At 55.1% G+C, this 27,487-nt stretch overlaps 1 protein-coding gene across 1 annotated transcript; it reads right to left on the bottom strand.

Moving 5' to 3' along the window:
* Positions 1–951: 951 nt before the first annotated feature.
* Positions 952–25,897, bottom strand: OLFML2A (olfactomedin like 2A). Its single transcript, XM_090274710.1, has 8 exons — positions 25,679–25,897; positions 19,205–19,468; positions 13,455–13,562; positions 10,407–10,616; positions 8,401–8,647; positions 6,002–6,226; positions 4,810–4,995; positions 952–3,479 (listed from the first exon to the last, which is right to left on the bottom strand). Exons 1-8 carry the CDS (start codon positions 25,778–25,780, stop codon positions 2,875–2,877), a joined length of 1,947 nt encoding a protein of 648 aa, XP_090130836.1. The 5' UTR covers positions 25,781–25,897; the 3' UTR covers positions 952–2,874.
* Between the last annotated feature and the right edge of the window lie 1,590 nt (positions 25,898–27,487).

The following is a 27,487-nucleotide window of genomic DNA, read 5'->3' as shown; positions in this document are numbered from 1 at the left end:
TCCCAGTGGCCAAAGCAAAACAGAAAACACAACTGCTTACAAGATTTGTAACAATAAACATTTAGTTTGGGGCTTTGGTATAAACCCAATTGACTTAGAATTTTCTTGTCTCTGTAAATTGATATTTTGTTCCAAATGTGATTGGAGGCAGTTGCTCCTTGGCTTGGCATTCAAGGCACTTTACAAACTCACCCCAACCTCTTTCTTAGGTCTTGTATGTGGATGTAGTTTGTGGCCTGGCCACACTGAAGAAAAGCAACAGCCACCATTTTTGGAGCTGCCGTTAGAGTGGCACACAGGGACAAAGAAAATGTACTGATCAGCCCTGAAAACCCAACCCTGCCACAAACTAAGCTGCTCTGTGACCTTGGGTAAGTCCCTTCACCTCAGTGTCCTCACCTGTAAAATGGACACATTCAGAGTGCATACCTTCTGCTGTCACGCTGCAAGAATATGCACAGGGCATGCTTGGTACACACTATTGGTGTTCAGTTAGTGAAGATGGTCAAACTACCTGACTTTGAAAGCTGGCCCTCCACTTAACAGTCTACGTGACAGGCAACTTAACTTCTCTGGGCTGCAGCTTAACTCCCTGCAAAACGAGGAAAATAACTGTTCCTTCCACATGGCCCGCATACAATGGCCTGAGGGAGCTTCGTGGGTATTTGGGGGCTGCGGTCAGAATCATCTCCCCAGACAACAATTTTGCTTGTCCTTTAATTTTACAAAATTGATCCATTCTCACTTTCCCTTTGCTCGATTAATGGAGAAAGAAGCGCGTAAACACTTCTCACATGGTTGGGCTGTGATATCATAAAAGACACAGTCTTAAAAAACCCACACCCAAGGCCAAAGGAAACGCAGCCCCCTGAAGAGCCTGTGCCGGGCGGGGATGGCTGGGTGGGGGAGACTGGATGTGTCCCCTGCTATGAGTCAGGCCTTGCTCAGCTGGGCGTCTTCCTTCTCCTTTATTTCGGGGGTGAGTTACAGCTTCAACAAACAACATCACCTGACAATGCCCGACGGTACAAAATCACTTGACAATACAAAGCTATGTGTTCTGTACAAAACGCATTTCCCTACACTCTTAGGTATGCAGCTAAATTTTCTACCATGGCAACTGGGTGTGCAAACATACACATACCCAGAGCTGGCATGGGCCCGGAGCGAGGGGAGCAGGTCCTGGAGGTGTGTAGGGATCAGCAGTAAATACCCTTCAGAGGCGCTGGATGGCTTGGGTGTCGAGCTGCCTCTAAGCCAGGAGAATAAAGGTTAGAGACAAAGACCTTCTGGAAGGACACTGGCTGTACCCTGTTCCCAGTGTGGCCCGGGCCACTCTCTAAACCTTTCTGGACCTATTCCTCCTTTGGTGAAACAGGGAGCTGTTTCTTCCCAGCTCTAAAAATACTGTCCAAAGCAGGTGAGGGGCATGTTCAAAGGTCTTGTTGCCTGGGTCTGAGGCTCAGGGAGCCTTCAGCAGCACCAGGTAGGGCGACCATCAGTGCAGCCTCAGCCCAGGTCCTGGGCCTCGGGGCAGCCCTGGCACCAACCCCTTTGAAGCCAGGAAAAGGGCTCTGGCTGTTCCCTGCGACCAGAAGGTCCAGTGCCTCTCCTGGGCCTGGCTGCTCTGATCTCAGCCTTCCCCAGCCCCCAGGCCGCTGGGCCATCCCACCAAACGCCCAGGTCAGGACTAACGAGGAAGAAGGAACCTGTTTCGTCCTGGCCCCACTGAGACCTCAGGCCTAGGGTCTTGCTCATGGCAGACCTGGAGGTATCCCTGAGTGCATGTAGGTTGTGGGTGGAGAGGCCGAGAGAGAAAGGTCAAGGGAGACCCCAGGCCCAAAGGCCCTGGGAGAGACTGAGGGGTGGTCTCATGGCCTAGGTATGTGGCCAAAGACAGCACTTCTGGGTGGAAAGGAAGCCTCGGGGCCTGGCCCAACTCCCCACCCTAGCAAAGTCGCTGCTGGCAGGCAGCTGCTGCTGCAGAAACATGACAGCACTGGGGACGGAGAGAAAATACAAACGAGTACAGAGGGCGGGGGACTTGGAACGGGGGGCTGGTATTTCTTCTTGGGGTGTGGTTTCTACTCAGTGGCTGGGTGACCATGAAGGTTTGGAATGTGGTTGGATAGTGGGTGGGGGAGGGAGGCAGGGCTGACCAAAGGCGAGGAGCAGGGACTTTAGCCAAGGGGCCCGAAGCCCAGAGCCACCACTGGCTCAGCCAGAACAGGGGCCCCAGAATTTCACAGGTGGCACGTAATCCTTTGTTCGATTCAATCTCTCGTATTAGTGCTCACGTGACTCCCACGTCCACCCACAAATCTGAACCCTCAGGAGGCCACACCAAACCCAACTGGAGAGCAAAGGGCAGGAGTTCCCACCCTGCCCTCCGTGGCACACAGAGCCTGGCCTCCGCCCAACATGAGCGCCTTGGTCCAAAGGCCTCTGATTTTCGGGAGCCCTGGGAAGGGAGACAGAGTGGCAAGAACAAGAGAAATTAGGGCAGAAGGGAGAGGGCGATATCTGGGGGACAGCATGCTCCCTGACCCAAACCGAGGCTGTTTGAGCAAGGGGTGTCTCTCAAGCCTCAGGGGCCGCACCTGTTAAATGGGCTTAACTCTCCCACCCCGAGGGTGCTGTCCGGAGGAGGAGTGGGTTAGTGCACACGAAGCTCCGCACAGTGCTCTGCGGGTGGAAGCAACAGTTACTCCACCGGGTGCCAGGGAAGCTTTACACTGGCCACGCCATATGCCGCAGCACCTAGCCCCGGGCCTGGTCCCCAATAAATATTTGCTGATGGAGCCCCTTGCAGGAGTCGCTGTGGAGAGCCCCTGTGCCCACGGCCGCTCCTCTCCTGCGAGCGCAGGTCCCCGCTCAGACCACGAAGTGGAGTGCGTAGGTGAGCTGGTGGCCGTTGTCCCAGGCGTACAGCACCCGCTCCTTGGGGTTGTAGTCGATCTGGGTGGTGTAGGCGTGCTCATTGAGGAAGGGCAGCTGCGGGCGGGCGTCGGTGCCCGTGTGCGTGTCGAAGGCGTAAGCCACCTGGCCGTCCCGCTGGTTGTACGTGTCCACCGCGTACAGGATGCCGCACACCAGGAAGCAGTTCCCGTAGGAGTTCCGCCGCAGCCGCGTCTTCCACGTGGTCTCGCGGTGCACGGAGAGGTCCCCGGGGTCCAGGCGGCTCAGCACGATCACCTCGGGCTGCGCCCCGTCGCTGTCATCCACCGCGGGGTAGATGACCCACAGGCCGCTCTCGTCCACGGCAAAGTCGATGTCTGAGTGGCCGCGCCACTTCCAGGGCGTGGTGTCCTCGTACACGGCGTCGGGCAGCAGCGCCCAGGAGGCCACGAAGCGCTGGCGCAGGTCGTACTTGATGATGTTCTTGGTGAAGGCGCGGTTGTAGTAGAAGGCGCCCTGGTACACCACGTGGCCCGTGCCGATCCAGTTGTAGGGCAGCTTGTACAGGTTACTCCAGCGGCCTGCGTGTGGAGGGGGGCTGGTCACACCAAGGCCTCTGGTGCAACGCTCAGCCCACCCAGGGCCGGCGAGGCCACCCAGGGTTCTGGAGTGGCTCAGCCAGCCACAGACACTGAGTGTGCTATGAGCCTGGAGCTGGGCCAACATCTTATCTGGGCAGTAACCCATTTGCTGAGAAGGAAACAGACTCGGAGGCTGCAGGGTCACCCACTTATGGAGCGGCACAGCCAGGATTTAGAAAGAGGCCAGCACCAGCCCCTGGTCCTTCTGTCAGGACTGCCATTCCCTATCCTACTGGCCTGGGGAATTCCTCCTTATCTTTCAGAGCCTTGGCCAGTGCTCCCTCCTCCAAGAAGCCTTCTTTGATCTCCCCAGTTTGAGTGAGGACCTCTCCTCTGGCTTCCCATGACCCTCTCTGTCTTGGCACCTTTTACTGGCTTTTCCCATGCCAACCTAGGCGCCCCTCGAGGCAGGGACCAGGTCAATTTGATCTGGCAGAGGAAAGACTTTAGCTGTGCCAGGTCATACCCTGTGACACCACAGCTCTTGGGGTAAGTCCAGACTCTTTCATGCGGCACACAAGGCTTGCCTCAGCCTACTCTCTCATTATTACCACCCCCTCCCTTCCGTGCCACCATGCTTCCTCTCATTGCCAGGCCTTTGCACACACTGGGCCTTCTGCCTGGAACACCTTCCCTCTCTCCCCTCTTCTTCCTCCAGGGCTCAGCTCAGCATCACCTGTGCTGGGAAGTCTTCCCTGATCTCCATGCTGGTTTCCCACAACCCCTGAGCTCCCCCTCTAATACTAGACTCAAATTGTTTCTTTAAGTCCGCCTCCCACATAAGACAGTGCATTTCTGGAGTGTGGGTCATGTCTAAATGACCCCTTCCCCCACCATGCCCCAGATCTGATAACCAAAGTACTGTCCTTCCCTGCCCAGACCTGCAGCTCCTCTAAGGCCTGGGGCTCTGTTCACCTATAAAATAAGGTGATAACCCCCACCTCCTGGAGGTATCAAGATAACAGAGCTGACTCAGCTCGGTCAGCACACAGTAAGCACCAGTGGAGACTAGAAGCATCGCTTCCTTAAACAGTAGGTTGCACTCCTGAGGGCAGGGCCCTGTCCAGCTTGTTTTCTGGGGCATTCCAGCTCCCAGCACAGTGCCAGCATATAGGGGGTGCCCCCAGACTCCCCTCCTTGGGATGGCTGACCATTCAGAGCTAGGCCAGGCTAAGGAGGTAACCACAAGGCAAGGAGGGCCAAGTCTCCATGGAGGGCTTTTCCCAGGCCACCCACACTCTGCCCCGTCCCCACCTCCAGGGTCCCCGACCTTGCTTGAAATTTTCCAGGTTGCGGAACTCCACCAGGCTGTTTCCATAGTAGTAGTTGGTGACATAGATCCTGTCATCCTGAGCGGCGGGGTCCTTCATCCAGGCTCCCTCATGGCGCCCGTAGCTGTGGTGCCTCACGGGGGGGTCCACGGTCCGGAGGGTGCCCTCACAGCTGGCCTCTTTGCCTGTGGGAAACGAGGGGTGCTCAGATTCATGGCCCCTGAGTCAGAGTGACAGGCCTGGGAATGCTCTCTAGGTCTAACTTTAATCCCTCCTGATGTGTTGTTTTTGCTTCCTTCACGAGCAAACCAATGTCTGATCATTGCAGAAAGCATGAACATTCAGAAAAGGGGAAAATAAAAATCATTCAACATTCCATTATCTAAAGAAATTTTCTGACATGTTGTATTTCCTTCCTTTTCTTCACATGTACAGTCATGCAGACATACTTTTAAACCTATGGTCCTTCTGAATATAGTTTCATGTATCCTGTTGTTTTTTTTTTCCCCTCCACTGAGCAATTTCTCACATTAAGTGGCCTTTCAATGATGTGAGTTCAGGGTTCTGCCAGGCCATCAGGCAGCTGTGCCCTCGGATTTATTAAACCAGACCCCTCAGTGTTAGACCTTTAGCTTATGTCCAGTTCCCTGACGTTAGAACAGGCTGCGAGGAACCCAGCGCAGCAGCAGCTGCTGCCCACATTGCTGACGGGCCCTTAGGCAAGATTCCTAGAAATGGGCGTGCTGGGAGCCAGGATGGCTGGCTGTGGCGGCAGCCAAGGTGCCCTTCAGGAGGCCAGGCTTGAGGATTTCACGAGGAGGATTTCTACTGAAAGGCACGAGCCAAAAACCACAAATGTAGACCTCAACACAGAGCCAAACACTGGAGAGAGGAAATAGAGACGTGAAAATAGTTGTTGGATTTGAGGATGGAATTCTAGGTGACTTTTTAAGAAGGATTTGTTGAAAATACTATTGGTTTCACTGAGAATGTTGTCAAGCTTTTTCTGTAAAGGATCAGATAGTAAACATTTTAGGTTTTCCAGACCAAACTTTTGCCCCATCTTTTTCTTTTTTCTTTTTTTTTTTACAACCCTTTAAACATGTAAAAATAGCTTGAGGGCTTACCAACCCAGGCTGCCCCATGGCATGGGCGGAGTTTGCTGACCCCTGCCCTGTGCAGCTTACTCACCTTGGCTGGAGACTTCTGGGTGTGAAGGTGGCTCAGTGGGCAGAGGACTGGTGGCAGGGGTGGGGGTGGTGTCTGGGTTCGAGGAGGGGGTGTCAAGGGCCAAGTCTGCTCCCTCAGAGGCCTTGGACCCCGCCTTCTCATGCTCTGCCAAGCTGGTCTCTGGTGGCCTGCCCTCACCCCTGGAAGACAGCTGTTCCATCCAGGAAGTGCCCTTGAGGGCGTTGTCTGTGGAGAGAAGCCCCTGAGTTTACATCCTCGCTGCACCTGCCTGCTCCCTGGGGTCCTTCCCAGGACAGTGGGATCCCTGATCTGGGGCCCTGGGGAGGGACCAGGGGAGCCCGCCCTGGGGAGCGAAAGGCCTGGAAGAGTGGGCTTCGAGGTCAGCAGATGCCCCAGCCAAGTGGCCTCAGCTTCCCCTTCAATGAAATGAGTCATGAGGCCCACTGTGTTGGGCTGTTGTGTTGACAGACAGATGCGTACAAAACATTTGCACAGATTCTGCCAAATACGAGACCCCTTTCCCTTCTAAGTGCTAAGCACCTTGTACCAATTCTTTCATTTCCTAGATTCAATTCCAGGAGACAGAGATCCATCTCCAGACTCTCCAAGTCCTGCCCCCTGGAACCCACCCTCTAGCTTCTCTTACCCAGTATTTGACACTTCAAGCAAGGACAGGCAGGTGCAGCCAATGTCCCGTCACCTTCCAGACCCCAGGTTTCTGTCTTTCTCTGTCCCCTAACTCATTTCCCATCTCCTGTCCGTCTTGGCTTTTCTTGGTACCCCTCCCCCTTCTCTCCCACCCCTGCTGGCATGGGCTTTGCTCATAGGCACATTTTTCAACACCCTTGGGACCTGGTTTGGAGCCATCTGGGTCATCCCTGACCCCCACACTTCTCTGGACTGGGCTGCATGAGGTCTGGGTAGGGGAAGCAAGAAGACTCAAAGCCGCACAGCAGGAGACAGACTCCTCAGCTCCGCAGACAAAGCTGTGAAGGTGGCTAAGGCAGGCTCTGCAGCCTGTTGACCTGGCTTCCAGTCCCAACAACTCACTGTGAGGCCTGGAGCCAGTGACTTCACCTTGCTGAGCCAGGTTCCTCACCTGGGTCAAGAGCAACACGGGGTGGAAGTACTCAGGAAACTGTGATGTGAGGCACAAAGGAAAGTTGCCAAGGTTACTGTGATGAGGTGGCCCCCAGGGGGTGCACTGAGGTCCCTTGACTCTAGGACAGTGACCTGACTTCTTCCTGTACCCTCCAGGCCGGGCTCCCTTATTGCACAAAGGTTTAGCCAGGTCCCCGTGCAGGGCAGCCCCTAGAGTCTCTTGGGAATGGGGGCACATGCTCTGGTTAGGGGGCCCTCCTGGGGGCTTGTTCCCACGGACCTCGCTGGCAGAGTCAGAGGCCTGCAGCTGTTCCTGGGCACTGTCCCAGCCAGGGGTCAGAGGCTCTGTGCCATGGGCAGGCTGAGCTGGTAGGACTCAGGGCCAGCAGCTGGCAGCAGGGGCTGGGGGAAGGGGCCCCTGAGCCCCTAGAGACCAAGAGGGGGCTCTCGAAGGAGATGGGCTCCTCAAAGGGCCACCTCCCAGCCCTCTTGGACATGGGCTGGGCAGGGGGCCTCACTGGAGGAAGTGGTCAGCAGGACCCAGGAAAGGGCAGCAGGCTTGGGACACTTCTCAGGGGCATCGGAGGAGAGCAGGCATCTGCGGAGGGTCTCAGAGGAAGAGTCGGGAGCCACACTAGGGGGGATGGCCCAGAATCTGGGTATCCTTGGAACTTTTGTCTCCTGTTTATCAGCGAGTTACTTTGTTATCCTTCATGGCGGCCCAACAAGGGGCTGAAGGAAAAACAGAGGTGTCTACGGGCTCCGCTCTGGGGAGATAAGAAGTGGGAGGTGCTGGAGAGGCCATCCATTCCCAGGCCAGTCTGGAATCAGGCGCTGCCCCAATGGGCCGTGTCACTTCAGAACCCTGGCCTGGCTGCGGCCCCTGCACTCTCCCGCCCCACCTGAGGCAGCCGCCTGGTCCTGGGTATGGTTTTTCCCACTAGACTGTGAGCTCCGTATTGGGCAGAATCTCTGGGCGATACGGCAGGTACACAGTGGACCTTCAGCAAATCTCTGAACGAAGGAGGAAAACTCCAGTGAGGGTAGAGGTGGCTGTGAATACTGGAAAGGAACCGAGTGGCCCGCTGTGTTGACCGTATCGTTTCATCCCCACCCACCCCATGAGGGAACATTATGCCACTGTGTGCGTGAGCAAAGGGCACCAACAGGTAAACACGCAGTGGAGCTGAGGCCTGGGGCTACAGAGAAGACCCTGGAGCCCTGTGGGAGATCCTTGGGGTGTGGCCATCCATCAGCAAGCCCCCGCTCCCCAAGGTTCCAATCTCCCTCCAACTCACCAGCCTCGGTCACCTCCCTCCTGCCCGCCTTGTAGTAGGTGATGCCTCGGATCACCGCCTGCTGCTGGGCCAGGGCCCGGGGCTTGGCTGTGGGCTGGGGGAACCGGCCCTGGCTGCCCTCCTTCCTCAGCTTCTCCACCTTCAGCAGCTTCTCCTTAGGAGGTTTGGGGAGGGCCCTGTCTACAAAGCTCTTCTGCACACTGCCGCCATATTTGTTGCTGTCTTTGCCTTTCCCTCCAGCTGTGTCCTGGGAGAGAAGGGAAGTCTCAGAGTTGGGGGCTGGTAGAAGGGATGTCGTGGGGGGGTGTCATGGAGGCTCAGCATGCGGGGGCTGGAAGCGGACATGTTGCTCTAGGCCATATTTCCTAGGTGCTCATAAAGTCACAGCATTCCTCCCAAAGCAGCTACATCCATGACGGGGGTGTGACTCAGTTTCCCCACTCAGCTCTCTAGCTCCCCTGCAGGCTTGAAGGCCAGCCTGATCTGTCCAATTTCCTCACTCTTGTCACACACTGAAAGGGTTGAATAGAATGGTCAGCTGCCTGGGGAGGCAGCGACCAGCAGTCAGCTTCTCCGTCTCTGTCTCTCACTCGTTGGTCTTTGTTTATGGACAGAGAAGAGGGTCTCAGGCCCCTCAGCAGAGTGACCCACTCATCCCAGTTTTAGCTGAAAGTCCTGCATCCTGGGAAACCCTCAGTGCTGGGGCAACTGGGACGGCTGGTCACCGGGGCATTGCTCTTAGGGCATGCAGTTTCCAACATGTCGTGAATTTCGCTATTTCCACTTCCCTTTAAATGTCCTTGATGCTGACTTGGCACAAGAACACAGGGCCTGTGACGTCAACCATTGTTAGGCAGTCTTCAGGAGATACAGCAAGGACCGTATCTCAACCACTGCCTGAATCATTCACGCCCGTGAAACTGGCTGGAGAACGAGCAGGAAGCCGGCGCTGGCTGGGCCGCGGCTCCAGGCTTCCTCCCCGCACTACCAGCAGGCTGAGGGGTGGCAATGAAGAGCGTGGGCTCGGCAGTCGCACACAACCCATGCTGGTCCCAGCGCAGACACCCTCTCCCCGTGTGACCTCGCTCCACCTCCACGTTTCCTCATCTGCCAAGTGGGAGTTGATCACCGTCCTTGCAGGTGGTTATGGGATAAGCCTGTGAGGAAGTCAGGTTCCAAGCAGGATTTCACAGTGTTAGCTCCCTCATCCCCGCCGCCCCCCACCAGAAGGAAGGCTGCCATGAGTGGTGTGGGTTGTGTCCTGCGCGTGTGCAGGTGACTGGCTGCAGGGGCATGAATGGGGCTGAAATCTAGTCTCACGCCATGTGCCACGCCATTCACCTGGGTGTGTGTCAGCCATAGGAAGGAGCCTTTGTACCAACTGTCCACTCCCAGGGGCTCCTCTTTCTAATCTGTCTTCCCCAAGGAAGAGCTTTTTCTGCAGTTTGTCTGCCCAGAGAAATTGGCACAAAGGTGCGTTATGTATCAAGGGTGGCTTTCCTGGTGACAGAGCCTCTGCTCACTTTGTGCTCCAAGCTTAAACATGGAACGTGTGGGGGTTTGCTGCAGGAGGCCTTCCCCCAGGTTGGGTGGAGGATGTAGTATTAGTGTGTAGGGGTCCCCAAGGCATTGCCTGTCTACCCCTGAGCAGGCCTGACCCAGCCAGGGGCCCAGTCACAGCACGGGACACTAGAAGTGGTTTGCGGCAGCAGACCTGGTCTCCCAGGGCCAGGCAGGGAGGGCCATCTCTATGACCTTGTCCCCACTAGTTCGGAAATGGGAGTCAGAATTCTGCCAAACGCCTGGCTCAGGGAACAGACCCCTTGGCTGGATCCCCACGTCTGCTTCCAGCTCACCTTGCTGATGGTGCTCACTTACGAGAAGGGACCGCCCTGCAGCCAGCCCTGCCACGGACTCTCAGCTGCGCCAGCCCCCAGCACTGTCCCAGCCAAGGTCCTGGCTCACTGTCCCCCCAAGCCCAGGCGTAATCAGAGCCACGGTCTCACCTGTGCCGGGCTACCAGGCCCAGTGGCTGGGGCGGCGGCAGGGGCGGCGGCCGAGTCCTTCTGCAGCAGCTGGAGGCCCAGGCTGGAGAGCTCCTTCTTGATGCTCAGCATGATGGCCGACTGGTTCTCGTGGTGCCTCAGCTGCTCGCTGAAGTGGCGCATGCTCTCCCTCATCACCTCGTTTTCCCGGCTCAGGTTGGCCTTGATGCTCTGTGGGGGTGGGACTCAAGGTCCTTCCAGCCTCCTCTCTCAGCCTCCCCACCCCTCGTTCTGGGGGGACACCCCAGCTTCCACCATTGGGCTTTCCTGCCCATTCTCGTGGGCAGGAGCAGCACCCATGAGCATGGCTGGAAAAAAGTATGCTGCTAAGAGACCCTATAGTAATTTTTATTTAAAAAGTAAATGGATGAAAAATAGATAAAATATGCTCACAGTACTAAATTAAATATATACCAATGGGTATAAAAATGTCTTCCTCCCACCTGTGTTTCTCAGCCAGTTGTTATGGATTTCTTTTTATCTTTTGAATGCTTTGCTTTTTCACTCAAGCCTGTCTTGAGAACTCCTCCATGTCTGCACATACAGCACTCGCCACCCCGTTACTGGCCACACACTGTGCTGAAGTATGGACCGGCCCCAGGGTGTTTAGTCAGTCCTGTGAGTTCTTGAGTTAACTTGCTACCAACCTTTTGCTACTTTAAAATTATCTTTTAATTTCACAAGTGATACATAAATATGTAAATACCTTCTTTTAATAAAATGCTCAAACAATGAAACTCTTTGGAGTTTTGCCATTGGGTGAGACACTGACCCCTTCTGGTCCCCAAGTCTCTGACTTCTCTCCAGGGTGGTGTTGGCTCCTCCCACAGCACCAACTCCGCTTTTATTCCCAGGTTTCTGGACCCTGCCTGCCTGTCTCCCCGTTGCTGGGGACCCTGCCTGGCTTGAGCAGCCCCAGCCACCACTCACAGCCCCCGGTTCTGAGTCCTGCTGGAAACTTGCTCAGAATCTCCATGTTCCTCTCTATGGACCCTCTAACCCAGGATCCCTGTCACTGGGCTCTTGGCCAGGCTGGCCTTGCCCATTAGGCAGGACTCCGGAAAGCTGGGTGGCCCAGTATCAACCCCGGGTCCCTAAAGCCCCAGCAGGTCTGGGGTATGTGTGGAATTCCTTTGTCCGAGTCTACTTCTCAGCTGAAGCAGGACAAGCTAGAGTCAGATGCAAGACACACCTCTTTGCTGTGAAGCCCTGGAGCTTATGAGTTCAGAACTTCATGGGCAGAAATGTTTACAGAGGAAAAGATAACCAAAGTGATGGGTGTCTAGTCAGCCCTGGGTGTGAACAGATTCAGGGACCCAGAGGCAGCAGGCAGGAGGCAGCAGAGCTGAGTTCAAATTCCTACTCTCCACTTCCTGGCTGAGTAGCCTTGAGCTAGTGAGTGGCTTGACCTCTCTGAGCCTCAGTTTCCTTACCCGTTAAATGAGGATCTTTATCATTATAACAACTAAACATCAGGGTGACTGTGAGGACCGGAATTGCTAAGGAACAAGACAGTGAGTTCTAAACTAGATCACAGGGAAGACAGAAGTCCAGCTGCACAAGGCAACTTTCTCAGCCTCAGCACCACTGACATTTGTCAGACAGTTGTGTTTGCGGTGGGGGTGGGGGGGGTGTCCTGGGCATTATAGGGTGTTTACAGCACCCCTGGAATCTACCCAACAGGAAGCCGGTAGCACTCACCACCCACCTCCTCCAAACTGTGACAACCGAAAATGTCTCTAGATATCGCCAACTGTCCTCTGGGGAGCAAAACAGCCCCTGATGTAGGACCTCTGTTGTAAGGGAAGCGAGCAGAGGGAGCCAGCTCCTCGCAAGTGAGGCTGTTCTCATCCCTCCTCCCAGATTAGCAAAAAAAAAAAAAAAAGTTTTTTTCTTCATAGAATTATCACTTAGTGAACAGAAGCAAAGCACAGATAATGCAAAGCAGAAGATAATTAGAAATCATTTCTTTGTGGCTGTGAAAATCACTTCTGACTTGTTCCAAGCCCAGCAGGCATACCCTCCAGATGGTCTGGCTCATAGTTATGGGAAGCGAGTTACCATTTCCTAAGATTACCAGAGGAAAGGTCAAAGGGTAACTGTAGAGCCGGCAACAGGAGGGCCTGGCTTGCACTGGGTGCACGGGAAGCACTGGTGCGCGGTGGGAATTCATCGTTATTATGCTGGCATGGGCCTGGCACGTAGTGGATTCTCACCAAACACTTTTTGAATAATTAAAGCCTCTGTGACTTCAACTCTGGGGTTCGTAAGGGGTTAATCTCCCACCCTGGGGCTCAGGATGCCCAGGTGCCGCCTCCCTCTGGAAAGGAAGCTGGGGAAGGAAGCCCCCACGCCCGCTGCTGGCAGCTGCAGGTCCCCAGGCCCCCAGCAGAGGCCGGACGCAGGAAACAGGCGGAGGCCAGGCTGTGCCAGCAGAGACGCAAACCTCAAACCTGCAGCCTGGAACCCCGTGCTTGCCCAGCTCTGTCCCTGACCTCAGGGGGTGGTCCCAGAGGCCTGCGCAGCCCTTGGCACAGCTGCTCTGACCCAGAGAAGACGCTCAGTACCTCTGTCTCCGTGATGGGTGGCTCAAACCTGGCCCCTCGTGGGTTCAGCCAGCCCCGCACCATGAGGCACCACCTCAGGGGGGCGCTGCTCACCTGGTAGTTATGTCAGCAGTGGCCCTGGAATTGTGCAGTGTGTGGGTCCCGGTCTTGGTGAACTGCAGACAACTGCAAGTTCCAGCCCCTTCCTGTCCCTTTCATACACCCAGCAGGTGCCTCAGTTTCCCCACCAGGCTTCCAGCTTCCTGCAGGCCCCCGAGCCCGTCAGATCTCTTGCCCACAGTCTGGACCCTGTGGCCTGTGTCTCCCTCTCCCTGCTCTCCACTGGAGTCCAGCATTCAGCAGCCACCAGGGTTGAGCCAGAGCTGCCCGGGCTCCCTTCTGAGGCCGCCCTCAGCCCACAGCACCGTAGCAGCCGGGCCCCTGGCTGGAGCCCGGCCCTTACCTCCTCCAGCGTGTCCATCTGGGAGGCCACCTTGTGGACGTAGGCATGTACTCTCATCAGGTCCATGCTGTACAGGGCGCCCTCCAGGAGGTCCACCATGGACTGCAGCTGCCCAGGAAGGGGAAGAGTCAGAGAAAGAACGAAGCGGGCACAGGAGTCCCGCCGCAGCACAAAGCTCCAGAACCCCAGTCTCAGAAGGGCCTTCTTGGGCCCTCAGCACCCGCCAGACTCAGCCTGCTAATAATAATCATGAGAAAAGCAACAGATTCCATCTTCCGAGCACGTGCCCTGTGGCAGGCACTGTGCTAGGGGCTTTAATGCGCGACGTCACTGAATCCTCACAGCACCCCAGGAGGTATGTAGTGGCAGGCTCTGACTACACCCCCCAGATCTCTCCTGCTGTTTCCTGTGCCCCTGCCTGGCTTGCATGCTCCTGGCCTGCATCCACAACTCTCTTCAAAGAGCCACTTTGCTCCCAAAATGTCTGAGAACATGTGTCCTCCTGGGGCAGCCCTTAGGCACGTCTGACTGGTGTGGTCATCTAAGGACCTGCTCGCTAGTCCCAGTGGGACCACTGAGCTGTCATTCATACTCCAGTGTCCCCTGGGGCTGAGGCTGGCACTGGCCTGAGACCACAGCCCTGCTGGGCTTCCATTCCTTCCTGCCCCCAGTCTCCCACTTTGGTACCAGTTCCTCCTGGGAGCACTTCCATACGAAGACACCTGCACACGGATCATTTGTCTCAGGGTCTGCTTCTAGGGACCCCACCAAAGACAGGGCTTGGGCATTTTGTATCTTCATCATATAGATTGGGAAGATGCAGCTTAGAGAGGTGAACTGACATACCCAAGGTCACCCTGGTGCTCAGTGGAGGAGCCGGGAGCAGAACCCAGCTTGGTAAAACCCAAACCTCTCTTCTGTCATGCTTTACTGCTCCTGTCTTGTGTTCAGATGGGGAAACTGAGGACAAAAAAGAAGGGAGGCCTGCGCAACAGGTCGGTAGCAGATGCTGGGTCCCCTTGCCCAGCCCAGGCTCTTCTCTGTAGCTGCCTCTCCCCTCCCCCTGTCTCTGGGATGATGGCAAGAGTGTCAGGGACACCTTGGCACAAGGGGCAGGTTGGGAAGTTAGCTTCCCCTGGCTTCTAGGGCAGGGCAGTTCCTCCAACCCGCCCTCCAGCGTGGCCCCACTCCCAGGCCTGCAGCATTTCTTAGGGCCTGAGCAGGTCAGCACTCCCGTCTGGTCGTGGCCCACTGTTTCCAAAACAGTTTTACTCCCACTCTCCCAGGGGTGTTCAAGCTGTTTTAAGCCGGAGAGTTTTTCTCTGAGTAGACTTGGATCTCTAAAACAGAAAAAGGGGGCAGGACCTCTGATGGGAGCAGGGGCAGGGCTTAGAGTCTTCCCTGCTCCCCTACGACTTTGCTCCGGCCCCAGGTTGCATGGTACCTGTACAGCTTTGTGGACCATAGTTTGAGAACCATGCACATATTTCCTTCTCTGCCCCAGCTTCCTTCTCTGTGAAATGGGTCAACAGGGTTTCGAGAAGCAGTAATGTCTGGACAGGGCTCAGCACAGAGCGAGCACACAGCAAGGGCTTCCTGAATGCCAGCAATAATGACTACTGACTGGGGGCTGAATGGGAACCTTCCAGCTTCACTCTGCTGACTTCCAGCCACCAAACTGGCTTCCCCAAGCTCAGCTTTGTTGACCATGAGTCTCTCGCCCGCTAGATAACTTCCTGTGACTCCCCACTGCCCACGTGTGGCTTGTCTTCTCCTGAGCCTGGCATCTGGGTCCTCCTTGGCCTGTCCCTACTACCCTCTTCAGCCTCAGCAAACATTTACTCTGGGCCAGGCACTGAGGACAGTAATGAGCAAGACACGAGGCTTCGCCCTGGCTGGTGTGGCTCAGTGGATTGAGTGCTGGCTTGTGAACCAAAATATCATTGGTTCAATTCCCAGTCAGGGCACATGTGTGGGGGCCTGCGAGAGGCAACGAATTCCTGTTTCTCTCACACATCAATGTTTCCCTCCCTCTGGCTCTCCATCCCTCCCTTCCCCTCTCTCTAAAAATAAATAAATAAAATCTTTAAAAAAAAAATGAAAAAAGACAGGAGTCTTCACGGTTCTTCACAGGCTGGCAAGGAATGCAGAGAATAACAGAGAGGTGTCCAAGTCGGGCAACGCAGACAGTAAGACACGGGTGCCCAGATCTGTCACAACCAGGTGTGACCTTATCTGGGAGTGGGTACAGACCAGTAGTCTGCCAGGAAGAAGTTTTGTTTGAGTTGAGTTGAGAAAGCCAAGATGGCAGGGAAGGACATTCCAGGCCAAGGGAGCAGCTTGCGCAAGGAGCTGGCAGTGAGAAGAAGCACGGTGAGTTCAAGTGGGCTACCCACATGTCGTCTGCGGGCCCACGCTGGTCCAAACTGCTCCTTACTGTCTGTGATAAAATAACTCTGAAAAGTGAGAGAGGCTTTAAGAGACTTCTGCAGCCATTGGACGGAGCCATTTTGTATCTGTCAGCTCTTCAGAGTCAAATATTGGACTAGTATTGTGCATGTTTCATTTTGTAAGAATTCATTTTGAGAGTATTTTACAGAAGTATGGGTTCTTGACAGATCTGATAAACCGCTGGTCTTTCACCACGGGTAGTCTGAGAAGCACCGCGTGAGGGACCCTGGCAGGCGGCTCGCGGGGCTGGAGCGGAGAGCAGGCAGGGAGGCATCCCATGCCGCACACCCTCCTCTTGCTCTCTCCCAGAATGCCCTCGTTTCTGCTCTGCCGGAGGGACTCCTACACATCCCTCAAAGCCCAGTTCTAATGCTACCACCTCCTCCAGGTTCCCACGATTCCTGGGACATCCCCTGACCCAGGACCAATCGCACTGCCATTATAGGCGTCAGGAGCTGTGTCCGCACAAGACTGGGGATTCCTCAAGGGTAGACCAATTCGTGGTTTGTGTTCACGGGAAGGGGACGAAGAGGTGAGAGGCATGGACCTGCAGCCAGACTCCCCAACAAAGGGGATCTGGGTTCCCCTCACTCCTGCTCAGAGTCAAGCAACTAAAGCCAAATCAGAGCTGGATTTCTAAGCTTAAGGAGAAGGATGGGGTAGGGACAAGGGGCAGAAGGGGCAAGTGTGCCCTATGTCCTTCCCCCACGGGATTTCTCTAACCTCCTTTCCTGGGGGGCTGCCCACAGAGCGCTCCTGCTGAGGGAGGGAGAGCCAAGCCACATGGGTGAGGCCTCAGCCCTGGGTGATACTTCCCCTACCCCCTTCTTCTCTTGGAGTTCTCTGGGTGCCCCTCACATACCCAGCTCTGTTCCTAGGGTGTTAGTGAGGCAGCACAGCTTCTCTTCCTCCTACAACCCCACCTGCCATCAATCCTGTACCCTACTCCAGTCCTATAAGGCTGAATGAAACCCTCCAAGGCGGCTGTGCACCAATAAGGCCCAAGGGACAGTGGGTTCCCTGTCTAGGGACCCCTCCCCATGGGCAAGGGGCTACAGCAGACAACTCCTGAGTTCAAATCTTAGTGCTGCCAATCTCTCCTCATGTGATCTTAGGCAAAGTCACAATCCTCTCTGGGCCCCAGATTCCTCCACGGGTAAAGCTGGGACCCTAAGTTCCATTGTCAAAGGGTTGTGGTGAGGACAAAATTAGCCAGCTTTTATGAAAAGCTCTTGAGTATCCTCATGGCCAGGAGTTTGAGAAGTTATTTAGTTACTGAGAAGAGGACTTGAGCAGAAATTGGGTTTATCCCTGTAACTGAAGACTGGCCTATGGCTCAGTGTCTACAGCCTGCAGGGCCCTAGTGAGGCCCCAAGGAGACAGTGTGGGCCAGGGACCGCCAAGATGTCAAGAGGCCACTTAGCCTAAAATTCAACAGCCCCTCCAACATGGAGAGTTTTGGTATCCATTCAGTTGTTAAAAAATAAAACTAAAGTTAAATCTATTTATTTATTTTTATCCTCACCCAAGGACATTTTTCCATTGCTTTTAGAGAGAGGGGAAGGGAGAGACAGAGACAGAGACAGAGAGACGTTGATATGAGAGAGAAACATCAGTTGGCTGCCTTTTCATACATGCCCCAACCGGGGATCGAACCCGCAACCTGGGTACGTGCCTCGTTGGGGAATCAAACCCCATGGCCTTTTGGTCTACGGGATGATGCTCCAACTAATTGAGCCACAACAGCCAGGGCTAAAGTTAAATTTAAAGAAAACATTTTTAGCCAAATGTTGGGACAATTCTTCATGCCTTGCATGTGGAGGCACTGGCTGTGTTGGTTCCAGGTCATCCTGTTGTACAGTGAACAGCCTTGGAACAGTGAGCAGGGAAGGCATGCTCAGTGCACATTATAAAAGATCTGGGTTCTCTGAGTTGGGACACCTCTTTGGAAAAACACCCCACCTTGCCCTGGCCGGGTAGCTCAGTTGGTCAGATCGTTGTCCCGATATGCCAAGGTTGTGGGTTCGATCTCCAGTCAGGGCACACATAAGATCCAACCAATGAATACATCAGTAAGTGGAACAACAGATCTATGTCTCTCTTCCCCTGCCTCCCTCTGTCTAAAATCAATAAATAATTTAAAATTTTTGTTTAAAATAATAAAAAATGCCCCACTGTATGCACAGGTGTTAGCTGGCGCTCACCGCATCATCCCATGGGAGCTGCAGTGGGAGAACCAGGGCAGGAAAATATAGAGACCCTGGCTGATCTGAGTGATAAAGTCCTTTGTCTCTGACCCAGGAGGCTTCTGACTTCAGCCAGCATCCATGAAACTGGCAGACTAACTTGTTAGTTTTTAAGTAGGGTAACAGCTCACTGAACTTCACAATTCTTGACACCCACATGTTTGGAAGAAAAGAAAAAAAAGAAGATACTCTCAAAAGCACCACAATTATCTGGTGCATTACAAAAAGGAAGACAAGAGAGCATTGTGATTTAGAACACATGCTTTGGACCCAGCAGGGCCTGGGTTCAAATCCCAGCCCCACCAAGCGCTGTGTTGAGCCTGGTATGAATGACACAAAGGTGCCTGGCTGGCTGTGGAGATTGATCTAGCTAGCACATGCCTATCCAAGACACGGGTTCTGGTGGTGGGTCCTGGCATGGGCTGTGCTGTGTCCCCTAGAGCTGGTGCTTCTTTCTAATCTGCCCAAGGCATGTGGTAAGGAGGCTGTGGGCACAAAGCTCACATAAAGTATGCTGTAGACTTGAGCTTGGGCCAGTGACCTGACTTCTCCAAACCTCAGTTTTCTTTTCTTGCCTATAAAATGAGGACAGCGATCCCGTATTTCACAGAAGGGTTTAAGAATTTAGAGGAATAATCTGTAACACGAGCTTAGCACAACATCCGGCATGCAGGTGGCACTTGAACATGGGAAATATTGTTACTAATTGAAAACAATAACATCACAAAATTTAAAATTTAAAATACCACAGAGAGGAGCCGACAGAACTGGGTTGGGTAAAATACAGGACACTGGACTAGATGGTAAGAGGCTATATATTCAGGTAAACTAGCCCAAGAATGTTGCCTCTGTCACTTACTGGCCGAATGGCCTTGGGCAAGAAGTGGCTTCCCTTCAAGGGACAGGGAGCCTCTGTTTCCTTGCCTATGAAGTGGGACAATAACAGCACCTGCCTTAGAGTGTGGGTTCACTGGCAGTATAGGCTGGCACCAGCCCATGCCCAGTGCTCATCAGGGGGGCGTTTCCGTCCCTACTGTCACCCAGAAAGTTTACCTTGAGGAGCTCGGGTGCCTGCTTCTTGAGTTTCTCCATCTTCCACTCGTTCTCACAGGGGTTGAGCGAGGAGGGCGGCGCGGTGCAGGAGCAGCGGCAGTCGCTGCCCGAGCTCACGGTCTCCACGGTGTAGAAGTCCTCCACTCGCGCCCGCCCGCTGCGCACCCGGCTGCACGCGTCCTTGCTCAGCGGCCGCATGATGCACTTGCAGCGGCAGTCGGAGCCCTCCGAGGTCATCCGCACCTGGTCCACGTCGCCAAACACCTGCAAGAGGGGCTCAGATGAGCCAAAGGCCAGTGCTGGGGGGAGGGAAAGAGAAAAGAGGAGAGGGAGGGGTAGCAGAATCCAGCCCCCCTCCCACCTTTGTGAAGATGGTCAGCGGGACTTTGTGCCTGTAGGAGTAGCTTGGTGAGATCAGTGGCAGGTGGCAGGCTCAATCACTGCCTCCAGCCTGCCTTGTCCGGACACACCAGCCACCTCCCTAGCTGGCTCAGCCAGCTCACCCTGAGCTCTAAGCTGTTGGGACACTGCTATTTATGGCTCAATTAACGAACACCCAAGGTCTCATGGCTACTCAGCTCTCACTAAAGCCACCAAGCCCCAACTGAGTTCTGGGCTTTCTGCCCAGCCCGGCAGGCATGCGTGTCTCAGGCCCCTCTGGGACAGGGCCGTGGGCGCTCCATGTCTTCTCTGAGCCCTCACACACCTGTTTGAGCCCCTGGCCCCTTCAAGCCCCTGGGTGAGGGCCGGAGGCACAGAAGACGGAGGGAGAAGCTGGCTTGGTGAACTCTGAGAGCACAGAGGTACCCACAAAGGCTGCTCGGAGCAGGACCCCTTTAAGGCGGAGAAAGGCATCCCAGGGGGAGCAAATCAAATATGTAAAGACAAGCCAGGCATCTTGGGGGGCTGAAGGAGGTTCACTCTGGCTGGTGCTTGCAGGGAGCCTGGCGTGGCAGGAGGTAAGGTGTGAGGTGGCAGAGCCTGGCTCATGGAGGGCCCTGAAGCTTGGCTGAGGATCTTGGCTTCTTCCTGAAAACCCTGGGGCATCAGGGAAGGGTCTTAATCAGGGGGAGCCCGGGGCAAATCTGCATCACAGATCGGAGGCTCACTCAGCTTCTGCTTCGTGGATAGACAGTGGATGGAGACAAGCCTGGGGCACAGAGCACAGGGAGGATACATTTATTGGGAACTCCCTGAGTGCTGGGAAAGCCTGAGACAATGGTTAGGAACAGCCATGGGCTTACCCTCTCTGTGCCTCAGTTTCCTCATCTGTAAAACGAGGGTCCTTAGCAGGGCCTACCCACTGCAGGACTGTGAGGACTGAGATGGAATACGAGAACTTTACCGAGTCCGGTGCCAGGAGCACAGGCGGTCGCCTGACAGTGCAGCTATTATTACCACCAGTAATCCCGGGTGGGGGCTGTCCGGCTGATTGTGTCTCCACGTGGATGCACTGGTAGATATTCTTAGCGTTGTCTTACAGAGAGGAAACTGAGCCCTAGAGCCATCAAGCGACTTGTTTAAGGGGATTTGAGCCCAGAATGGGTGGACTTCCAGGCCCCTGGGGAAGGAGGACGGGGTAAAGGGGGCAGTGATGGGTGGGAGCTATGTCCTGGGCCGCCTGCAGGCGCAGTGTGCTGTGGGCACTGCGGAGCACTTCTCTCCTGCCCGTGAATGCCAACAGTCAGGCGTGGTGTCCCAAATGCTCATTCCTCAGATCACCGCTAGTACCTTCTCGTCTAGACTCCTGGGCCCCCTTCCCAGCTCTGCTGGGATCCCAGCCACTTCCACCCACTCCCCCAGGTGGGGCTGAGAGCCCAGCGGGTGGATGTGGGTGTGTTCTGTGCGGCCAGGCCAGAGAGGCCTCCTCCTCTGGGAAGCCCCTCCACCCCAATGCCCACCCCAGTAGCAGCAGCCTCCGCATCAGTCTGCAACATTCCTTCTCTCTGCAGATGAGGTGCTGTGTCCTGATGGGGGAGGCCAAGGCCCTGACTGACGCCCTCGGGAGTCTGAAGAGGGCCTCTGCTCCCAGCCCCAGCTGCCAGGAACACTGCCAGGGCCCACGTCCTGTGATTACTATGTCCTGTGGTACGTGACTGGGGAAGGCAGAGCTCCATGGGGGGAAGCCAAGGCTGGACTCCACTGTAAAATGGGGAGAACAGCAGTCCTTTCCTTGCAAACTTTCCTTGAGGCTGAAATGAGTCAATGCATGCAGAGCACCTGGCACCAAGCCGGGCACAGAGTGACTGCTCTCTAAGTGGCACTTGTTATTAGAGTTGCTGCCAACAACCCTCCCTCACATTTGCACACCATTTTCTACCTCTCTTTGCTCTCACCACAACCCCATGTTAGAGAGATGTCTAAGCATCAGAGAAGACTAGGGGCTTGCCCAGGGTCACACAGCACAGCCTGACTCCAAGATTTGTTTTACATGCTGTTCCTCCCATGACCACCCACAGTCACCAGGCAAGGGCTTCTCCAGCACCTGGGACAGAGGAGGAGGTCCTGGGTTGGGCCACGGGGAAGCATAGGACCTGGGGTTCCCACTGGGTCTGACCCAACCTGCCCTGGGCATGAGGGCTGGAGCTGCTGTCAAGCAAGGAAGTCCCTACCTCAGTCCCCATCTCTCCCTTCATTCTCATTCAGCACACACTGCCTTAGCCCCCAGAAGTGTGGGTAGATTGTGTTTAAAAAGGTCCCTAGGTATTTGCAAGGATATCCCACAATAAGATGGTGAGAGGGTACACTTGAGATTTTTCTGAAGAGAGATGGACAAATCTGGCTAGAATGGGGAAGAGGGGAGGATTCAAGCTGTGAAATGTTCTAGAAATGGAACAGGTTCAAATTGTGACACCTTGAAGTTGAGTCTCCTCTCTTCTCTCATGGCCAGCTCCCACGTCCTCCTGCAGGCAGAGACCTCCCTGCCCTAGAGCTCACTGCCAGCTGGACACCTTCTCCTGGATGCCCACAGGCATCTGTCCAGAACTGGACCCATCTTCTCCCCAACCCATATTTACCTACCCTGCTGCCCAACCAAGATCTCTGAGTCTCCTTGACTGGACAACACATTAGTCATGTTCTTCAGCTTCTTCCTCCAAACTATTTCCCATCTCTCTCTCTCTCGCTCTTCCCTCCATGGCTACAGCCTGAGTTCAGGTTGCATTAATTGCTACCTGGGCAACACAGCAGCCTCCCCTCTGCTGGATTCAACTGCCTAAAGCTCCTCTTTGAGGACCTGTTACTCTTGCTTGACAAACCTCCATGGTTCCCTGTCACCTCCATGAGTTCTCTACTGGGGGATGTGCCTCAGAACTATCTGGGGTGCACTTAGAAAATGCAGATGCCCTGGCCTCAGCTCCATCCTCCTTGCCTCATACTCTCGGGCTCCCCAGACCATTTGGATGCCCACTAAAGGCCAAGAACCCTGACCCCCCAGATTCTCCAAACTCCTGTCCAGGATATTTGGGCAGCTCCACCCTGACTCTCTTGCCCCTCAGTGTTCAAGTCTGTCAGATGGGGAGGGAACAGTGAAGCCTCAGAGTGTTGGCAGGAGGGTCATGTAAGATCCTGAATATAAGTGCCGGGCCTGGGGGTCGGCACACATGATGTTTCTCAGGCTTTGTCCTGGGTCCCCCAGCCAACAGGAATGTTGAGGAAGGCCTTCCCTGCAGAGAGACGCTGTGGGGTTGGCCCCCCGGTCTCTGTGCAGGTCTCCGGCACCGTGCGTCCCTGGCCTGCTCCGGAGCCTGGTTCCAATTACACCCACAGGCGGAAACTCCTGGAGCGGAGGCACAGCAACACCTAAGCCCCCGGGACCAGCCTGGCCTGGAACATCTGATCCAGCCCCGGACATCACTGCCTATTTGCTCCATCCGCTCCTGCTCCCCTGGCCCAGTGCCCTCAAGTCATGGCCTTCCCCCGTCCTTGGGCCCTGGTCAGTGGTTGGGCTGACCAAAGACCCCCTTCCCACACCTGGATGCACGGAGGAAGTGAGGCACCCGCAGCCTTTTCACAGATGGAGGAACTGAGGGAGAAAAGGGCAATTAGCCACATTCCAAGGACGCACAGCCAAAAAGCAGGTTCCCAGAGGTCTCTAGTGCCAGGGCTGGGCTTCATGTGGTTACCTGTGTCTCCCATCCAATCTCCACGCTGGGCAACCCCTCAGAAATGCCAGGGACGCTGTGAACTCCCTCTCCTATTTCCAAGCTGGACAAAGCACTTCCTTACATGGAAACTTCAAATCTTGTTCGGGAGAGACCTTGCTATAAACATGAAATTAACACACACTGAGCAAGGAGGGAGGGCCCAGCCACAGAACTGAGCTGGGGTGAAGCTGCCCCTGTACCCCAGAAAGTACTGGGCAGGAGAGGAGCCTGTACCTCCTAGGAGAGGAGGGGCCAGCTTAACCCTTTAGAGTCCTAGATAGACTTCAAGTCCCAGACTGGCCTTCCCAAGGGCTCCCCCCAACCTGGGAAAGTAGGACAGGCTTGGAGAGGAAGGATTGTTGTGGGAGGGAGAGGGTGATAATGAAAACAGCTCTACAGAGCCAGCAGGAGTCCGGCTGTGCTGAGGAATGTGAAGTAAATTCACCCATCACTTGATTTTTATTTTTCCCAGCTGGCTGAAGCTGTGTGGGGCGGGAAGTGTGTGTGTGGGGGGCGTGCTGAGTCCCCCAGCTGCTTTACCTCCAAACTCTAGGATGTGCCTCCCTACCTCACCAGCCCCAGCTTGCTCTGGGACACCTAAACACACACACACACACACACACACACACACCACCACCACCACCACCACCACCACCTCCCTCCAACCTAGCGAGTGTTTGACTGACTCACTATATAAACAGAGTGTTGGGCTTTCTTTGTCTTCCCTTTGTTTTGAATGCTAGTCCTCCCCCACGAGCTCTACAGCCCTCTGTGTGGCTCAGAGGATGCCCAAGACCAAATGTTCCTCCCAGCCAGAGAGACGAGAGGGGCAAGCACTAATCAGGTTATCTGGGGTGGGAGGGTTTGCTCACTTGTTCTTGTACCTAAGCTAGGTCAGGGAATCCTAGAAGGTCCTATATGGAAGGGAAGTTGGGGAGGCATTGTTTTTCAGATGGGGAAACTGAAGCCCAAAGACAGGCAGGGACTTGCCCAAGGTCACACAGTCAAAGAATGACAAAGGACCAGAACCTAGGGTTTCTTTTGTTTGTTGTATTTTGTTTGTTTATTCACAAGCTCGCTGCCTCTCTATACACTCTGGTCTCCCCACCTATAAGATGGGAATGATACTCATTCCCTTCTTGTCTTTGGAGCACATGGTCAGGACTGCAGTCCACCTGTCTTCATACCCTGAGCTGAATCTTCGCGTAGAGGGTCTGCCAATGCCCACTGCTCATGTACCTACTGTGTGGCGAGTGGCTTCTGACCTTTACCTGCCTGTGGAGAGGGCAGCCTCCCTTCTACCGAGAGAAAAGACTGGAGAGACATCAAGATAAATCACTCCTGTGCTCTCCCCTCCCTCCCTCCTGCCCTTCCCTAACTCAGGTCCTGTGCATCCAAGGGGCCCTGCTCTGACACCCTCAGTGCTTGCTTGCTCTCCCTGAGTTCTGGATCCCACCCATTTTTAGGGTCCCTGTGGTGAGATTTCATAAACACGGTATCATTTATTGGTTACCTACTAGATGCCAGGGGAGGTGCTAAACACTTTACAGACATGATCTCATTAACCTAGAGATCGTCAATGCAGGGTGCAGGAAATGGAGGCTGAGAGGGGCAAAGACCCGAGGACACCCAGCTAAGAGTCGGAGGTGGGATCTGAACCCATAACTGCTGGACAGACACCAGGGCAGATCCTTTTAGCCAACGCGGGAAAACAGCTCAAGTCGCTTCTGGGGACAGTGTCCTCCAGAGGGTACATGAGATCCCTGGCAGGCACGTGGCCAGTCCAGATGGGTTCATTGGGGAGGGACTCTGGGTCCCCAGCATGGCCTGAAAGCCTTGGCCCAAGGGCTGCTGCAAACCTGGGAGTCGGTGGGTAGCAATTACCCAGGGGTCTGCCGCCATGAGTCAGCTTTCTATGGAGACTTTCAGCCACATCTCCAGACTGCCTCTGCCCGGCGCTCCTGGGAATCCCTTTCCTCTGCTGGGCTGCGGAATGCATCTCCTGTCTGCGCCCCCTCCAACTTCAACTTCCTAGCGCCCACTCTCCCTGGTCCTGGTTTTCGGTGCTGACTTCCATCCCGCACTGGACTGGGTCCCAGTGCCCCTTCCTCGGGCTCCCGGTCCCAGGCACCACTATCATCTCCAGCACTTCTTTCCCCACACGTTCCTCTCCCGGGCTCCTGGACCCAGCGGTTTCCATGCTAAGCCCGAGTCCGGTCTCTTCTCTCCTGATCCTTCGCTCCCTGTTTCAGGCACCCTCCTTGGCGCACAACCACCCCGCCCCCAGCCACAGCGCCCCCTCGCGCCCGGGTCGGAGGGACACGCGTACCTTACTTTCGGCGCGCACCGTGTCTCTGCGCAGGAGCAGCAGCAGCGGCAGCAGCAGCAGCAGCAGGGGCACCGGCCGAGGCGGAAGGGTGGCCGCGGCCATAGCGGGACGGGCACAACGGGCACGGACAGCTGGGCGCGGACGCTGGAAAGAGCAGACCGCACAGCACGCTCGATGCCGCCTCCGGCTCTGCCCGCGCGGCGCGCCCCCAGCCAGCTGCTCTCCGCCCCGCGCCCCCTCCCGCGCCGCTGGGGGCGGAGCTAGGGTGGAGGGCGGTCACCCCGCCCTGCGCGGCCAGCTGGGTACGGTGCCTCTGCCACTGGGCGGCTCTCCAAAGGGCATCCCTGTGCGGACACAAAAAAAGGGACTTGTTCGGAGCCTGCAGCAGCAGCAGCGGGGGCCGTAAGAGAAGCACGGGCTCGCCACACGCACTGAGGTCCTGTTCTGTGCGGCTCCGTGGGCGTGCCTGTTTACCTTTTTGGGTCTCAGTTGTCTCGTGTGTAAAATGGGGAAAATAGTGCTTTCCTTTTGGAGTGGTATAAAGTTCAGATGAGTGCGGTTTCCAGGGCAGGCGGGCCTTTGAGCTCTCCAAACACTCGGCACGGCCAGCTTTACCCTTCTCGTGGCTCAGACCCCTCTCTCCCGCGGGCTCCATTTCTTCCTCCCTCCACGATCCCTCCCGTCAGCCCCCAGTAGCTCCTACCTTTTAAACACCCTCCTTCCCCCACGTCCTTAGGACAGAGCGCCTCAACTCTCTGACTGCTGGACAGCAACACTTTCCCAAGAAGCCGCCTGCCAATACTCTTTCCAGGGGTCTGAGGAGGCTCACCGTGGAAATGCTTTGTTGGGGTCCCCGGGATCTCCTATAACCGAACCCAAGATGGCACCTGCCTGCACTCTCACGATCAACAGCTCTTGATCTCGCCTCCTTCTCAAACAGTCTCTTCTCTCATTTTCTTTCGGATTTCCCCTCATTTGCACCCAGGCCCCCTTTCCCTCCCTTTTGCATGTCCTTCCGCCTCTGCGGACCCCGCTGGGGCGGGGCTGGACCCTTTCTCTTCCCTCTCCACACTGTCTCTGTAGGTGACCTCCCCTGAGCCCAAGGCAGGGTGTCCACTTGTGTGTCTGTTTACTTGTAAACTTCAGCTGCTCAAAAAGGAACACTTACTTGTGCCACAAATGTTGCTACCTTCCACTCCTACCCCACTCCTATTCTCAAGCACGACCCACTCACGCACATCCCTTTCCTCTTCGTTTCTTCATAGAATTTATCACTCGATGAAATTGTTTTTCTTCTTCGTATGTGTTTGTGTCGTTGGTGCCTTGCGTTGTGGGAGAGAAATAAGGCTACCAGTGCACATACTTTGTCCAGGAGCAGCTAGCTGAGTGGTCCCAAAGTGTGGTGCCCGGGACCAGCAGCCCCAGCATCACCTGGAAACTTGTTAGAGATGCAAAATCTCAGGCCCCCTGCCACCCCAGATCTAAGGAAGCAGAAATTCTAGGGGTGGGGTCCAGCAATCTGTGTTTTAACAAGCTCTCCATGGGCTTTAAGATTTGTGACCCACTAGCCTAGCACAAGGTCTGATGCTCCATAACTCTCAGCTGAATTAAAGAACCATAGATATTCAGTATAAATTAGTTTCTTTCATAACTAGAGGTCCCCTGGGGAGGCATCAAAATCAGGGCTAGATGAGTGTAAAGAATAAATATGGTGTGTGTTTTTGTGTGCAGAGACCAGCGACTTCCAACTGGTGTGCTGCCAGAATTTAAAAAAAAATTTAATCTTTATTGTATGTTTTGCCCATTACC

This window comes from Furipterus horrens, unplaced genomic scaffold (assembly GCF_987537825.1).
Source record: "Furipterus horrens unplaced genomic scaffold, mFurHor1.1.pri manual_scaffold_4, whole genome shotgun sequence".
In the NCBI taxonomy this organism is placed as follows: domain Eukaryota; kingdom Metazoa; phylum Chordata; class Mammalia; order Chiroptera; family Furipteridae; genus Furipterus; species Furipterus horrens.
Note: the sequence above shows the minus strand (reverse complement) of the source record. Positions and strands in the feature narration are given on the sequence as shown.